This window comes from Pseudopipra pipra, chromosome 5, assembly GCF_036250125.1.
Source record: "Pseudopipra pipra isolate bDixPip1 chromosome 5, bDixPip1.hap1, whole genome shotgun sequence".
In the NCBI taxonomy this organism is placed as follows: domain Eukaryota; kingdom Metazoa; phylum Chordata; class Aves; order Passeriformes; family Pipridae; genus Pseudopipra; species Pseudopipra pipra.
In genome coordinates this window covers 52,511,522-52,529,410 of record NC_087553.1, presented here as the reverse complement: position 1 = coordinate 52,529,410, position 17,889 = coordinate 52,511,522, and the positions used below count along the sequence as shown (strand labels likewise).

At 40.1% G+C, this 17,889-nt stretch overlaps 1 protein-coding gene across 4 annotated transcripts in view; it reads right to left on the bottom strand.

The window, feature by feature from the left end:
• Positions 1-17,889, bottom strand: part of CPED1 (cadherin like and PC-esterase domain containing 1) — a 143,552-nt gene extending 125,663 nt beyond the window's left edge. For 3 of the 4 annotated variants that reach the window (XR_010430866.1, XM_064656108.1, XM_064656107.1), the window contains exons 1-3: positions 17,739-17,889; positions 16,798-17,268; positions 5,089-5,275 (exon numbers count right to left, since the gene is read on the bottom strand). Coding sequence is in view for 3 of the 4 variants with exons in the window: in XM_064656108.1 (XP_064512178.1) it covers positions 5,089-5,275; positions 16,798-17,049 (439 nt within the window). In the remaining variant the exon portion in view is untranslated. The remainder of the gene's footprint in view (positions 1-5,088; positions 5,276-16,797; positions 17,269-17,738) is intronic. The other variant, XM_064656106.1, reaches the window with a different exon arrangement.

Below are 17,889 nucleotides of genomic sequence, written 5' to 3'. Positions count from 1 at the left end.
TTGGAAGAATCAAAGGAGAGTTTTCTTTCATCTGTCCCCAACTGCTTCTTCAGTCATGTAGCACACAGAGGGAGACAGAAAACTTTGCAGCTAGCATCACTCCACATCTATGAAGACCTGTGCCTGCTCCTGCAGTCTCCTGCTCCCTGACATTCCCCAAGCAGCTGCTTTTACAGGGAGTGACCACTGGGTACAAAGAAGCAACAGAACTCTCTACAGAGAGCAAAGGAGGGAGGCAGCAGAGGCCATACCTTCCTAGCAACACAATTCTCAAATCACCATTTTACAGCAAAATGACTTATGCCTGACTACATACAGTTTGCTTTATCAGTGAACAGTTGTTCACTGCTTGCTGTAAGTAGTGCTCCTTTAAATAAGAGACAGATCTCTTGAGCCCAGCACGCAAAAAGAAGGGCCAAGATCACACAGATTTGCTCCCATGGGTGTCGTCTCACTCATCCCTTCCTGTTCCTGATGCAGCTCCACCCAAGCACCACTCCCACATCTGCGAAAAGCCAGATCATCCTCATAGTTAGTTGCTGGAACGAGGGCTTAGTTAACACGGCCAAGTACTTAAACACAGCAAGCTCTTAACGTGACAGAAAATAGAACAGCATTAAGCGTGTATTTATAAACCCAAAAAAGTGAAAAAAACCTTCAGAACTAATATTCTTTGCTATATATGTAAATTTGAGGATATATATAGTGTACTATCTCCACTCAACGTCAGGTGAATGAACAGGAAATGAAACTGGTATTGATTTCAGTGGAAATTGACAGAAGAGCTAAATATCGACCAAAGCTAAATTGGGTTCAATACTTATTTTGTGGAACAATAAATCACAAAAAAACCCCAATCCAAAGCAATATAGGTACTGTAGATATCTTTCTCATGGCATGGCTAAAATTTCATTTTCAATGGATGTCACTCAAACTGCAAACAGAAGCCATAGTTAAGTTTAAATACTTAACTTGGTATTCTAAAAATAAGAAATTATCGTGTAAAATCAATACTATGAAAATGGTTTATGATTCCTTTTTTAAAAGTCCCTCAATACAATTGCAAAAACTTCCATCAAATTACTAACATTCTAAGGCATCAGGGAGCATATAATGTTACATTGCACTCAGTTTGCCAGTAGCTTGAATACATGCGTTTTATTCCATGGCCAAACTAACGGGCTACCATTTGAGGTTATGCAGAATCTTTTCCATTCCAAGATGCACCACTAACAACAGAACTTTGCATGCTATTGCTGCATGAACTAAAACTGGCTGGTTGGATTTGTAACATACAACTGCACATGTTTTTTGGAGTCTGCAGTGTGCTGAGATTTGCTTAACTATTAGGAAAGGTGAAGAATTGAGAAATGAAGGAAATGCCTTTTAAAGGAGGATTACCAATGACTAATGAGGCAGGCACATTGAGCAAAGGACAGAGAAACTGATGGCTCCAGAATGAAAGATATAAGGAGTTTACTTCTCTTTGAAGATATCATCTGGGCAAAGTATGGAATTCATAAAAGGTTCAGGCAGCAGACAGTAACTAGGGAACATTATTTTTGGAGGGCAGAAATGCATTTTAGTGAAAAAAAATTCTGAGATAAAACCTTCCTTTTAAAAAATGTTTGTTGTGAAAATGTTGTCAGGGCATCACAGAGCCGAAGGGACCCACAGATCTTGTTAATCTTTACTGTGATATCAGAGATGAGAGCTTGTCTGACTGGAAGAACAAAGAAGGCAGAAGACATTGGAAAATATTTGGCAAGTTCTTCTCCAGTATTTGCCTCTCTGGGAGAATCTAAGAGTGCTCTGAAGCCAGATGGCTAATCCCACTCTTCTCTGATAGAGCAGCACAGCTCTGTCCCAGGCTGAGGGACGGAAACCCTGTAGTTTGTACAGCTCAGCATGGCAAACCTCCCAGGAGAAAGCATGGAGGTGTGGGGCTTTCTCACTCCTTCTGATCATTTTATTATTTTCCATGAGATTGTGACACTGGTTTCAACACCCTCCAAGGCTGCGGCAAAGGCAGAATGTGTCCCAGAGGCTACGCCTCTATGAGCAGAGGTTCACATTTTAAAAAAGGACACAGAAGGAAGGAAGGAGCCACACACCAATGACACCTTCTTCTGCCTACCTGGCAAACAAAACAGCTGTACCATTTGTAGATGTGCTGGCCCATACAACCTGATATCTTTCTCATCTGCTGTTATGCAACTTCTTTTGAACTGCTTGCTTCAAAACAGACTTACCACAGATACTTACTGGAGGTACTGACCATGCTAAAATGGATTGCCCAAGGTGGCAATCCCAGTTCTCTGCATAATCTGACTATCCCATCATCTGCTACTAATACAGTACCACCTCTCTATCTCCATGCCAGCAGCAGACTAAGAGACATGTTAAACTTATAGCAAAACTGGCTCATTTAGGGCTGCTGAGAAAGTAAGTCTCAAAAAGCTCAGAGCAGGGACAGATACCATCAGTCCATGGACTTTTCTCTCCATGTGGATTTGATTGCTAAGGAATGGTGAAAGCACAAATACTTTTTGTTCAGGCAAAGCTGCTTGAGAATTTACTGACAAAGCTATTTTTCAGTGAAAAATTAGGGGATTGAATAATTTATGTTTTACTGCAGAACACATCTGTATGGATTTTTCATAGTAATCCCATAACCCACAGACTCTGCCATGACTAAAAAAAAAGTATACTTTTCCTTTCTGGCCAACTGTTTTCCAGTTACCAAAACTCAAAATGTTTTGGCTGGTGTGTAAGAAGTGAAAAACTTCCACTGAAGAAAACCATTCCTCCGTTTCTCTCTGGCAGCAGTGAACTCAACACAGTACCGCAGCCCAGGTGTGGAGGATCTTTCTGGAAGATCAGTGTGCAGAGCTGTCACATTTGGGTTTCAAACAGGAGCAGAACTGGTCCCAAAATTCTTAGCGGGCCAGCACAAAAAAAAGTTAGGAATGTTTTGTGGTGAATTTTTTTCCATATATGACTTCAGCTAGAGTCTTGGCCCTCAGCCATTCAAAACAAAAAATCCTTTCAAATTTAAGTGTACTTTGAAAGATACATGAGTAAGACAGACTGAACAAAAATAAAGCACCAGATAGAGCTGCTAAATAATACCAAGTAAGAAGGAATGATTCTTTTTACAGATTTTTCACAACATTCAGAATCTATGTTTCACAGTTCGTTACCTATATATTTTTAACTGAGGCTTCAAGGAGTATATTTTTAATAACTTATTAAACTCCTATTAGGAAAGTATGCCAAAGCATAGGCCAAAATACCCTTCTCCAAAATAAGAAGTACTATCCCATCCAGAACAGTAAACCCCATCATCTATTGGCAAAAAAAATTAACTTTGAACGCAGTTTAATTAGCTGCAAGAAAAGATCATTGGTTTGGTATGCAGACATGCTCTTTTACTTACTTCTTGTTTTTAAAACGTAACTTTAAAGCTAGGCACTTACATAACAGGGAATAGTTAAAGGCAGAGTTATGTTGCCATGAAATGGAATTAATAGTCTTACTCTTTGCCTTAAATTGGCAAGCATTTGACTTTTTTATGTAATCCAGCATCTGCTGAAAGCTGTAGGATGTTCCTGGAAAATACTTAAAATCTTTTCAGTTTTTAATTTTTTTTATTACTGGAAAAATACTACAGGAAATACTGGTTCTAGCCTGTAAAATATAAATACCCACAGTTAAGCTGATTTCTGCAGGGAAAATGTTTGCAGTGCAAAAACCTGTATTGGAGAACTTCAATCTGAACTCATCATTATAAGAAAATCTAGTACAGTCTTTTTTTTTATGGGTCACAACTGAATTTGGCATACCCACTTCCTTAGCCATTTGAAACAGAAATGTTTCACAGAGATGGTTCACATGATCCCCAGAGATGCCATCTTTTCTCTGCAGCCCATCTGACATTAGCAAAACCTGCAGACATGCTGTGTCTTCCACTGCGATGGAAACTACTCAAGGCAGAGTGGCTAAAATGTGCCAATGTTACCAGACTCAAATAAGAATGAGGTGAAGACCATTCACTATTTCTTGGTACAGCCTACCAAAGAAAACTGAATGAACCTCATTTTCAAGAAAGTTTCTTAAAGAAACTTGAAATTAGTGATGGAATTTTGGGCAGCCTTGAGCATGCTAAGTAATTACAGTTTTCATCTATGAAACTCCTCAGTTTGGTTAAACTCAAAACAAAACTGAGCTCTCTGGCAACCCCAGAAATGTTGAAAGCCCGAATGATGCAAACAGCACTCCCTTTAGCATGAGAAATATCCAACCACACCATTTTCCATCTGACAGAATGGTGACCTATGTATTTTTTCAAAGTCATCCAGTTTCCAAACTTACTTGCAACAGAAGACCAAACAGAGAACACAGTTTCAGTTCATACATCTACGGTGTCCAAGAACTCTTAAACATGGTCAATTTATATATAACTCGTGCCCAAAGCTCCTTTATCAAGCACAGTGTAACTGTACACAACAAAGCCATAGTCCCTTGTGCAAGAGACCAGGCTTCTTCAGTAGCCTGTTTTAACTGTGGATCAACTTTCAACAGAAACTAAGAACCAACAGTAATGCACCCCAGATTCTGCAGCAAATGGAAAATGGACTTTTTCTGTATCATGTTCTTTAACAAGCTTACAGAACAATCAAAACATTACCAGAGGAAAAAAGTACTTTCGTGGATACAGCTTTTCTTTAAGAGAGAAAATGAAAAGGAACTAAATGTAACAGGTATGTGTTTTGTTATAAAATGCACTATTGAAAATATTGATGAAGTTGGTATGAGAAGTCATCAGAAACCAAACTGATATGATTTAGTTGTCAAGACTATGACAAACTACTCTGCTGCATTATTTTAAGGAAGGATATATCTAATGGAAGAATCACCTAATTGTGGAAAATTAGCTTCACAACTGAGAAGGGCTAGAATTTGGCTTCTATCCTTACTTGTGTTGGACTTTATAAGCTTTATCTTTGTGGAAGAATGCTGAATAAATACTGTATTTAGTGATCACATTTAGTAATAAATGAATTAACTAAGTCCAGTTAGTCTTACTGTGATAAGGGCCCTCATGCCTGGGGTTTTCCACTTGTCTCCTGTTTTCAAGGACTGTGACTGTATATCTGTGTTTTTCCAGGATGCGCTGACAGAGCTGACGGTCGGTCTCACGGTGGGCAGGAGGTGCATATAAAACTGCTCTTCTCATGGGGCTTCCAAAGTAGTGGAGAATGGAATCATCGATCTACAGCAAACAGAGTGCAAATACAATGGTTTTCAGATAGGACACTACTCAGCAATATAAAATACAGTTGTTATTTTTCACAAAAATAAACTAGTAACCTAATGTGACAACACAGGAAATAGCTCTAGTATAATTAAGAATCCTAAACAGTACTAGAGATTACTGTGTTCTAGAAAATTAAATGTAACCTTATCATACCTTATTGCCTTATTAGTCCAACATAATCCATCCTATAGGAGGACTGGCAGAGAAACTTTTATATAGGAACAAGTGGAAAGGTGTCTGATGTCTCCAATGAATCCCAAGGAACACCTGGGTTACCTATCACTCGCTATCTTCCTATATAGTGTCTAGGGACAATGGCATCTAGAGAAAAGCCTTCCTCTATGTAATATCCTGGAGTATCAGCTTCTTGCAAGAAAAAATGGAAAAGAGACACCCCAAACACACAAAAATAGTGAACTTCTCCAATGCGAGTCCTTCCTACAGGCTGCAGATCTTTACAAACTGTTCCAGCAGGGGTCCCTTCCGCAGGGTGCAGTCCTTCAGGAACAGACTGCTCCAGCATGGATCCTCCATGGGCTGCAGGTGGATACCTCAAGGTGGATCTCCATGGACTGCAAGGGGATTACCTGTCTCACCATGATCTTCATCACATTCTGCAGGGGAACCTCTGCTCTTGTGTCTAGAGCACCTCCCTCCCCTCCTTCTTCAGTGACCTGGGTGTCTGCAGAGTTGTTCCTCTCACATATTCTCAGTCCTCTCTCTGCCTGCAGTTGCACAGTTGTTTTTTTCCTCTTCCCAAATCTGTTATCCCAGAGGCATTATCAGCATCATTGATGATGAGCTTGGCCTTGGCCAGCAGCAGGTCTGTGTTGGAGCCAGCTGAAATTGGTTTTGTCAGACACTGAGGAAGTTCCTAGCAGCTCCTTGCAGAAGCCACCCTGGTAGTCCCCCCCACTACCAAAACCTTGCTATTCAAACCCCAGTACAATAAGGCATAAAAATAGGAGGCTCCATGTAGCAATCAGGACACTAATATCTAGAACACTCTAGCTATTCTTTTGCAGTAAAAACACCATTCACAAACAAGACTTTCTTTTGGTGAAAAGTACTTGTCTTTAGGATTGAAATATAACACCAAGGATTAAAATCAGGACATGAAATTAGTTCTTCACAAGCTTGTGAATTTCAACCTAGCAGTAGTTAGCAGTTTAAAAACTAAGTTATTCCATATCTTCTAATTTTAGTAAGCTTATCACTAGAGATATGAAGCACTACACAAACAAGTCACCACCATTTTGTGCACAGTAGACTAGACTGAAAAGAGACTGATGTTTTGATATAAATAAATATCATTCAAGACGTGTCCAGTTGTTTATAGGGCTGGGATCTAGTGATAAAGTCACTCTCCTTAGCAGTCTATTCCCTGAGTATGAGATGCAGTTTTACATTACGCTTGGCTGAACTGTAAGTTTCTCTGCAGCAGTGAGGAACACAAACTATTTCAGAGCCCTGAGCTTCTAACAGCACATCTGCTTTTGCTCCATGTGAAGGGTTAGCATCATTCATGAAAGGACCCTGAAAAAATCTCAACAGAACATTGTCAGAGTTTTCCACATATATTTGCTAAATGTGCAACCCAAAACTAGTTTAGACACTGGGATATTCAAGTAAAGGCTTGATCACTTGCTGGCCGGAAGAAGCACAAATAGCACAGGGTGAAGTCATAGGAATTGCATTAGATCACCTGTCAGACAGTGTTCCTGGCATCCCAGCTTTTTAAAAACACATTAATCAGGTGCCAAGCACAGCGTTAGAGAGTCTCAGATGGCCCTTCCCCACCACAGCACCCATCACTCTTGTTCCCCTCTGCCTTTGCCCCTCCTTCCTCTCCTCTTATCTTCTCTCTTTCCTGTTCTCTTGCAGTGCCAGCAGCTGCTGGCAGCCCTTTCTCTCCATTTCCCTCCCCCCCTCCCTGTTCCTAAATCCAGCCCTTGTCCCAGCCCCCCTCCTGTGCTCCCTCTCCCTCTTCCAGGCAGTCCAGCCAGATACTTCCCACTTTCCATTTCACTTGCATCGTGGAAGAAACCCAGAAGACAGAGACACCTCTTGCTTTATTTTGCAAGAAAATCCCATTTTCCATCCCACATGTGCTGCAGGGGCCAGTGCTGCGGGATGAACTGAGGACACGTGAGGAGCACAAAGGGGCTGCAGGCCAGGACACATCCCTGTTCCATTTTTGCTGGCAATTATGGTTTCTCCTACTCCCGTCCTTCCCAGTGTGGCCTGGGTCCTGCCTTGGATGTGCAGCACTTTGTGTGCACCCTCCTCACTAACAGTTACCACAATTCTCTTATGCTACGAAAACACACCTTTCTTCATGAAAGCAAAGTCTCCTGCAGTGTCACCTCTGAAGTATTTTGCAGAGGTCCTGCCTCGAGCACCCAGCAGTGACTTCATTTCCCCTGCAGTCAACACTCCAAGGTCAGTGCCGGCAGGGCTCCCCCAGCCTGGCCACTGCCTCACAGCCCACTCCTGCTCCAACTGGCCTTGGCCTTGGGTGCCAACCCCACATGAGGGATAAGCTGTCCCACCCGGTGAGGCATAAGGGACAGAAACCAACCAGCCCCGAGGTGTCCCAAGGAGCCCAGGGGTCAGCCAGCCTGCCTGCGGCAGGATCTGCCAGGGAAGGGGCTCTCCCTCCTGCTTCCCTGTCACCATTGATGCAGACAGCATCTTCCTCAGCTCTCTGGGGAAGAGCAGAAATGTTTACAATGGTTTAGTTTGGCTGTGACAAATATTCAACAGAACACTGATAGCAGCATTAAAAAAAAAAAAAAAAAGGAAACAGAAAAAAAAAGTAAGTTCAGGCAGTAGCAGTGGCCTGGGTCATTTCCACAAAACACAAAGGGAAATGGCCCCAAGCAGTTCCACAGGGCCCATGCAGCAGCTGGCTCCCACCAGGCACCTCCCATGGGTGCTCAGGGGGCTCCTGACAACCCTTGCATATGGAGCACAGCACTAGTTGCTCCAGACGGCTTTTCTTGGGGCATTCGCTCCAGAGATACACAGAAGTCCCTCAGACTGACGGTGTACAAACCCTTCTGCCACAGTGCTGGGAAGGACCAGGTGGGGACAAACTCATCTGTGCCCTCAGCCTCCCCTCCCACTGCCCAGGCACTGGGCACGAGGTATTTTTATCCAACAGCTCCCAAAGAGCTGTGACAGGATCTCTGGGACAAGGGAACAATTCAGGATCCTAAATTTAACATCTTGACCCAATATCTAATCTGGTACTATTAAATAATATGAAGTATCTCCACACGTTTTAGGGTACTTTCTTGAGATTCATGTGTAGTGTTGCCAAATTTATTTCCTCTGCCCTTTCCTTTTAGAGCTATATGCAGTCCAGGTTACAAGATGCAATGTGTCCGCTGTTTTCTTGCCAAGCCAGTGCAATGTAAGGTGGGTTGTTAGCTAAACAGAATTTAAAAAAAACAACAATCTGGCCAACTGCATGCCTGTAGCAAGTGATTCCATACTTTTTTCCAAAGTTCTGTATAAAATGCTTTGCATGACTGGACATGTTGATCTAGTTACTATTGGATGTTTTTCAGAATTTCCAATATTATAGCAATAGCAGTTATGTTTATATATTTAAAGAGTCTGCTGGTTTTCATAAAATGTTTCTCAATCATAAAAATTCAGCCTGAAGAGAGAGTTGGTATAAGAGAAGCCGAGTGCAACAGACAAAAATAAGCTGTTCACATAATTCCACATTTTATGGTTGTGATTTTTTTGGCATTCCTATGAATTTAATGTCCAGTAGGTTTAGACAGAAAACAAATGAAAACATTTTGAAAATTTGAGAATAATTGGTAAGTGGCCAAATGTTTTGGTGTACCAACCATTTATTAGCTCTTCCTCAGTTTGAAGACTCAGACTATTTGTTAGCAGGGCAATTTATCACAGATTCAATATACCTTATGTGAAAGGGATTGGTAAAGAACATCTGCAGCCCATGTCTTACCTACAGAATGGTGTGTTTGTCTCCATAGAAATTAATGAGGCTTTACAGCAAAGCTGAGATTTCCCATATGATTTAGGATGAGGCCTGTGTCAGCTTTGACATGATATACCTGCTTTTACAGCTTACAAAACACTGCATTTAGCTGAGTCACTGACCTCATTTTAGTGCAATTGGCTGTTACACAGATGATCCACAGCCTTAACAACTGGTTTAAACAAACCACAATGGGCTATAAAGTGAATAAAAATGCATAAAAGTTAATTTTGTAATTTTTTTAAATTTATAGAATAACATTTAAAACACAAAAGAAAACAAATTGAGCTCCATTAAAATTTATTATGGTTTTTCAAAAAAACTATTACATCAAATGTATATTCCTTTGATGTCTTAACAAGATAAATGGCCCAGTTTTTATAATAGGAAAGCTCAAGAATTATGTAACCATCCTTGTACAGAGGAAAATAGACATCTGTTATCTGAGTTGTAATTCTTAGTTCTGTCTATATGTAAGTTCCACAGAGCTGTGAAGTACTCTGTTAAAGAGAAAATGTTTTGACATTTCCCTTGAAACCAACATATCCAATTCTAGTTTATGAATATATAAGGATATAATTGATTCTATTAGTCTCTGAAGCTTTTCTCTATTTTACAGAATTTCTGGGTTGTTCCAAAAATCTAGAATGTGGTCACTAACTGGATCTTAGGATATATAATTGCTGTTTTTGTTTTGGTCAAGAAGAAAACAGCAAAGATATTTCAAGTTGCGGAGAGAAAAACAGTTCCTTGGCATTTTTTTCAGATTCCAAGAAGATTGCATATTTCCATAAATATTGATGCATTGTCTAAGCCTGGCAAAGAAGCAAATATACAGTTTGAACTCTTGCCATAGAATTTCACTGACCATCAACTTCAACTGCAGAAAAAAAATTCTTCTTCCTAATATAATGGCCCACTCATGTCTGCCTCAGCTTCTCTCAGGAAAGAACTCAAAAACTGTGAATCATCTTTTCAGCTACCCTGTTCTGGTGGCATTAGTCCCTGTGTTTATTACTAGCACCCACACTTCACACTAAGCTAGCCAAGACTGTCAGAGTCTTGGTCCAGTAGTTTCAAATAACTGACTGCAGCTTACTTCAACCCCACTGCTTTCTGCAGGTACTGAGCTGCTGCAAAAGGGATATATGAGCCACTATGCAAACCAAAAGGCCCCTGCATGAAAGGGGAGTGCAACAAAAACACCACAAAAGAGAACCAGCCTCATAAAAACAACACTGGTACTATCAGCACTATTCACAGGCAGTGAACAGCCTAAATTCCCATTTAATCTGGAAATTCTGCAGAATTCCAGAAATTGCAAAGTCTGCATCTTTGCTGTTAAATACCACCTAGATGAACATTAAAAAAATCCATGAGTGAAACTCCTAGAAACTACCGCACTAATATTAAACAGCATCAATAAAAAGAGTGATAATAAAAACTTAGCATGTGGTTCTAATGCCGCAAGTCAGTGATTTACAGGACTATGCAGATCTTCATTAACTCCAAATGTGACTTCTAAATTTCTTTTTGTGTTTGCATAAAAGTTCATAGAAATAGTAAGTTCTTCATACTACCATTATATTTTAAGTGCACATAGCTCCTGTATCAATAAGTAAGAGAGAAGTTAATTTCCTGTTTCACTTTCTGGAGGATATTTAAATATGTTGGCTTTATGTTCTGTTGGATTTCCTAATCAGAAAGGACTGGGTTGTAGAATGAAACGTCTGGAATGTAATTCTGCTTCCAATTGTTTGTTAGATAAATAAAGAACAAGCAATTAGATTATTGGCATGACTTTGATGGAAGTTGTCTGATGACTTCATAAATCCAAGAGCGAAACCAGAGTTACTTGCACAGTCATCACCAGCACTCTAAGCTGGAAGTACAGAGCTATTGTATCAAAATGCCTTTGCTTTATGCTTGCATGTAGTTCACGGTACCAACTGCCGTGTCTTAAGAACAGACAATGAGCCAATCCTCCCATCTTATCAAAACAGCTCCTTTTGGAGAAAAACTTCATTCTGTGAAGTCTGTGAGTGAGATTCTGCCTCCATTTCCCATTTTCTGCTGATGCATCCTTCTCAAAGTTCCCTTCCTGCAAAGTCTCCATCCTGCCCCTCTTTCCTGACTGCTACCACAATAGCTTTGCCCTTTATCACCAAAATATGTCTAGCTATCTGCTCAGTAAAAATAGCTGTTTCCTTAAGACCTTTTGCATTTTATATTGAAAAGGGGAAAGCAAATGTCCCGCTTTCATAGGGTGCAATGTGAATGTGGTATCATTCCAAGGAAACCAGTTGCTGATACCATACCCTATATTGATTGCTTTCTAGTAACAGAGGTTTCATACCAGCGAAGTTCTTTGTTCTTCTGTGAGGAGAAAAGAGTTCTCATCCCCCTACTTATTCTATAAAATAATTTTTAAGATTAAATTTAGTTTTAAAATGTATCAAACCTTGTTATGCATAATGTAATCTTTTCTATTCAGAGCTCTCACCATGCTCCATTTCTGCATATAAGTGAAAATCATCCCTTCTCATTCTATCATCGAGCTTCAATTCTCCTTTTTCACATATTTACATTTCAAAAGTTTCCATTGGCTTTGTTTTCTCTTCTTTCCATTTCCATTGCCATCTCCCTTTCTCTTCCCTTGCACAATCCAGCCCTCTCTGTGTACAATCTCTTCTGTGCGTTCTGAGGAGACTATTTCTTTGCAGCTGTAGTTCCTTATTCTCCTCCTCCATCTGCTTCCTTTCCCCATGCCTTCCTCCATGACACACTCCCCACCTACCTCCTTTGTCCTCTGCTTATTCTGACTGATGCATGTATATTCTATCAAAAGAAATCAATAGAAAAAAGACATATACCTTTAGAGTGTGAAGTTCACCAGATTTGTATTACATGTCTGCATTAATTCATGATGAATTTTGCATAAGAGACAGTCATTTGCATTGACTGTGAAGTCCATCTTTTTGCCTCTGAGAAGATAGAGTGGAGGACACAAATAAAGAAGGAATAATTCCATTCTGGGTGTTCAGAGTTCTACAGTTATAGTAACAATTTCTCAGCTTTTTGGTAATTTCACTCCTAATTTTCAAATATAGATTCCTGGGCCAGTAACCCATGCAAGATGTTCAACTGGATCTTCCTCTAGCTCTTGGTTAAGAGTAAACCATGATATTTCTCCTTTTTTTTCCCCTTTTGTTTTTCTTTTCTTTTTCTACATAATATTTTGGAGGTATGACCACATCAAACTTTCATTATCTTGGATCTTTCATCCTATTCACTCCTATTAAATGATATCCTATCCTATCCTATCCTATCCTATCCTATCCTATCCTATCCCTTCAGAGTGAAGCCATAAAAAGCCTTTTCTCATCCTTCCGCTTTGCTCACTTTATAGCTCCTCTTTGAGATATATCTTTTACATAAAACTTAGGTTAAGGGCCTTGAAAGGAGGACAGATTTTTTTCACAATACTGTTATATTTCATTTATTAGGATGCCAGCCTCACCCACTCATCAAATTCTCACATGATCAGCTACATATCTTGTTTGTTTTCTTTTTTTCAGCTAGCCTTAAATGTCCAGGGCATGTGAAGCAAGGGCCTTGTGAGCATGCATGAAATAATATCCTTCAAGATCCATCCTAAAGTTTAAAAACCTGTTTTGTTTTTTTTTTAATACATTGGCCATGGCCGGAGAGGTAATAGGCTGAAAAAGTGCCTATCACAGAAGCAATAACTGTAAAAGGTGATTAACCATTTCCTTCTCCTTTCTCTCCAGCTGTGGAAGAAAGAAAGAAAAGAGAGAATTTTGCTTTCCAGGACCAACAAAAATTCCCACTGCCAATATGGTGTACCAGGCTTCCAATTCCAACATGGATATAAAGCTTAATGGCTTGGGAACTGGATCTTTTAAGAAACCAGGAAAAGTGCTTTTGGATCTTCTCTGACTGGGAAAGCAACTGAACCTCAGGTATCTGCCCTCCTAGAAGGCAATATAGTTCATATTCCTTCCTCCCAGCAGAGGTACTACCTGAGCAAAATGCACTCTGTAGAGACATCTAAATTGGCTCTGGCTGAATTAATTCAGAGAGTGGAAACACAGCTTAACCAGCTAATTAACTCTTCTCAGAAATGGCCAAGAAGCAGAGCTAAATTACTTATGATGAGTGTAACAGTTTTACATCTGCCTGGTACCAAAAGTATTTCTGGCACAATACCTTGCCAGGCAAACCAACACACAGGGCTTGTATAGGCTTTTTTTTTTTTGTTGATACCTATTCCAGCTTCAATGCTGTAGCACCAGCTCTTCACTATATAGATTCACAAATATTTCATAATGCAGGAGAGGTAGGAGTGCCCTGCTAAATCTGCAGACAGCCTGCTGCTAAATGTGATATCACTCTCTAATGCCTTTAATGCTGGAGATTCAGAAATAAGCCTTGTATTTTTCATGCTAGAGATATTAACATTTAATGTTGTACTAGAAAATGTTGACCTCTGTTCCTGTGAATTTAAAGCTACAGGATATGATCCTCAGCTGCTTTTAAAACTCCTGTAATGTGTGATACCTGAGAGAGGAGTACTGTGAGCTCTGACTGGTTTTTCAGCCTATGAATGAAATCTGCATTTTTGCAATTTAAAAAAAGGCAGCTTGCACTATATGCCTGACAGGAAGGGCTCCATCCCAGAGCATCTTGGACGTAAAGACACATTTACAGATCAAATTGGCAATGTCTGACCCCGTGCTTCTTCCAGACTTTTATGGAACTCTCCCTTCCAAAATGAGGTTAATGTTGATATCAGAGCTGCACTGGCAAAGCTGCACTTTTCCTCAGATCTCTCCCTTCACTTCCAACAAATGGCTCATGAAAGGTGCCAGGGTTTCTTGGGTTTTGTTTGCTTGTTTGCATTGGGGGTTTTTTCTGAGGCACTTAGTGTTATGCATACTCTGAATGAAGAAATTAGCCTTTGGAAGGGGATTTTGCTCATGCAATAACAATCAGAACCAAATTCTTACAGCAAGCTCAACACAATTCTGATTTTTTTCTCTGAAGGAAGCAAGAATGAAACCTGCCCCTGCCCAGTCAGAGGACAATCTGCAGAGTGACCCATGCAATGGCTCAAACCCCATAAACACCGTGTATTACCTAAAGAATATTATCTCCAGCAGGATCTTATTTTCCTCAAAATTTATTCATGAACTTTGATTTCATAAGACGTTGCAGTGTTTGCTTTAAGTCACTGTTTAACCGCACGATATTTTTTTATTGAATTTAAATTTGCTGGCTGGACTAATTATAGAATAAGAATACATGTGTGACTAGTTAATTACAAATGTGAATAACTATATTCTAAAGTAATTTTCCAGATTCATACAAGAAGATTTTAACCAGAGCTTTAATGAAAAGTTGATTCCAAACTAGCTACTTTTGGTGGCACGTGACTGTAAAATGAAACAGTGTAAAGTTTCAACCATGACATCTATCTTAGATGTTACTGAGCACCCAATAAAATCAAGCCAGATAATAGTTCAGCTATCTGAATAAGCAGTGGGCGAAAACACACAGTTCAAGAACACACTTTCAGAGCGGTAGAGGTTTTTGGAGATGTTTGTCTTTGCTGTTCTCTGAGATTATTATTCAGCCCACACAACCAGCATTCTCTGGAAACAGAGAGCAGCTTAGAGTAACATCCCAACATGTGCAAGACATTTTGTTCATCATGCTCTAGAGGAAACGTTCAAGACAAATAGGGAGCGAGCTATGGGTGGTCTTTAGAACTTGAAGAGGAATGTGTTAGGGTAGCACAGCCCTGGAAAACATACCTATAAGAGTTAACATACGCACTTACATCTGTACTATAAGTTCAGCATGTGCATGTGATAGTCACATCCAACCACGTATGCTGGAGAGCAGTAAGTACAGCATGTTGTAAAAACAAAAGCTTCCTTCTCATTTCAAACAGCCAGAACGCCAAATTCCACATCAATCTCCATTTTTCCTCAGGCACATTGTTAAAGAAGGTATTACAGATATTTTCAGCCAAACAGCATACTAGCAAAACTTTGCCATTATTTCACCAGTTCTTATAGATTTTAAGTAGCCAAAGGCAAGGTATTAAATGTTCTTTGCCATTACAATAGCAATGGGTAAAAAGGAATGGACTGTAAGTGTCAAAAGATGTAACCCACACAATGCAACCCACATAAGTCAGCTGTGCTTATTTCCCTTAAAATTGTAATTATTCATGTCTTATTGCTGAACAAATCTGAACCTGGGTATCTAGTGTACTAAAACGTCATTAAAATATAAAATGATGACAATGCAGCATACAGTAGATTTCTGCAACTCATAAGATAATACTCTGATCTTCTCAAGGAAAAAAATAAAGTTAAAAAATTTAAGAGTTCATGCCACAGTTATTTCACATATCTGTTTTTGATTGTTGCAGAAGATGCACTTTACAACCACTCTCCTAAAATCAATATTGCTGACCTTTTAGACTGTGAACTTTGTCTAATCAAAGAAGCAGCCTTGTACTTTTTTTTTTTTAAATTTGAACTGCTTTATGTGGATGCTGTCCATAATCTGTGAGTTAACAAATTGTTTATAGTCCTGCTACAGTTGTATATAAAATGATAGCATAATGATAATTTCATAGTTTGATGTCTGCTGCACTATTAGCAGCTCTCCTATACAACTAAAGAAAACCTGAAACATTTGTGCTAGTGCCGATCACAGATTCCAGAGTATAAATAACTACCCAAATCTGGACCATTTAACAAACTACATTTTTCAACAAAAATAACAGTGTTTGAATTTGGTAGATTTTAACACCCATCCTTAGGAAACCTATACAAAATAAACATGAGGTCAGGTAACCTAAGGACAAGGTAAAATTTGTGAGACAAAGATTCCAAAGTATATAGTGTGATTTGAAAATATGAAAACTGTTTCTTTTATTTCTCAAACGCAGTGAAATTCAGCTTCTCAGCAGAATCCCAGTAAAGTTCAAAGCTGACGAGCAGATAACTTTAACACAGGGCAGCTGCAGTCTTGGTGCCAATTAACAACCTCGGCCACTTTCATGAAACCCTCCTGGCTCCTGATTTATGTGCCTGTACTGTAAAGCCTCTAAACCAACTCCCAAAGCCAAAATAAAGTATGGTCTGTGCAGCAAACTGAAATCTCGCTGGAGTCACAGAGCAATGCCATGTTTCAGTTGAAGATTTTAGGATTCCTATGCTAATAACAGCACTCTGAGGAGCTGGTAATAGGAATGTGCTTGCACATATGCTGCTGTCATTAGATCATCCATTTGTTTGTATACAGATCCCAGACTTTCAAGCTTAGGCTAATTTTAGCTGGACTCAGATGATCCTGCCAGACTTGCTATCCCTTGCTTTGCTAATTATTGCTCAGCACTCTGCTCCAGCTGACTTACCTTTTTCAGTGTCTGTGAGTTACTGCCAGGGAGAAAGCAGTTAGTGGTGCTTGGAGAGACCTCCTTGTACCTTCCTTGCTGTGTTTTGGTCAGTTTGTTGGATGTAATTCCATTAACAACTGCCGAAAGGATGCTGCTGGTCATGAGAGGAGTCAGGGTCTGGCAGAACAGACAGATGGCCACCACTGTGGCCAGAAGGAAGGGACGAGGGCGACAAAGCCTGCGGCACCTGGGGACTTGCCCACAAACCATGGCCTCTTTGCCGTCCTCACTTCAACCTTTGCCACATTCCAGATGCAGTCCAAGTAGCCACGTCTTGCCACAGTAAAAAAAGTTAAAGGCACACTTTACCCAAAACTAGCATGAGTTTTCCCATTTCTGCTGCTGTTTTCCTGGTGTCAGGCAAGAAGTCATGGGTTCCAGAGGAGCAGAGGCTTGGGGAGCACCTTCTCACGGGGCTACTGGAACAACCTGTGAAAAAACAACAACTGAGCAGCAGCAAACAGCAGCATGTCATGGGGCATCCTGCAAGGACCCGTGGTAAGCTTTTCAATACTGTGCTCTTGGGAGAACAGACCTGCCAGCAGACAGGTGAGGAGCAGAAATCTTCACCCCTTTTGCAGAAGGAACTACTCAGCCAGACAATGGTATCCAAGAAAGCAAGAGGTTAAAGCTTAACATGTCCTGCCCACAACTGAAAAAAGTCAGAGAGTGTACCAACTTTGCGAACACTCATTTGCTGTTTTTTCTCTCTTGCATTCTCAATTCCCATTTTGTTTTTACAGTTTCCTTCATTCCATTCCTTTTAAATTTCCTCCTTCCTGTCAGCATGCACAGCTTTCTCTCTAAAAGTGATAATTTATCTGAAAACTGACAGACTCTGAAGATTTCATTTGCATTTGTTTTGTCCAGCTTTCAAGTTCAAAGTTAGGTTTACTTACTTGGTTCTTAATCTGTTTGAAGTTTTCCGTTCTCCTCTAATGGACTGCTGATTAAAACCACTTGTAACAACCCTGGCTTATGATCCCAGCTCGTCTCACACACTCAGGAGGCAGGCACACGCACATACACACGCCATCTGAAGCCAGTTGG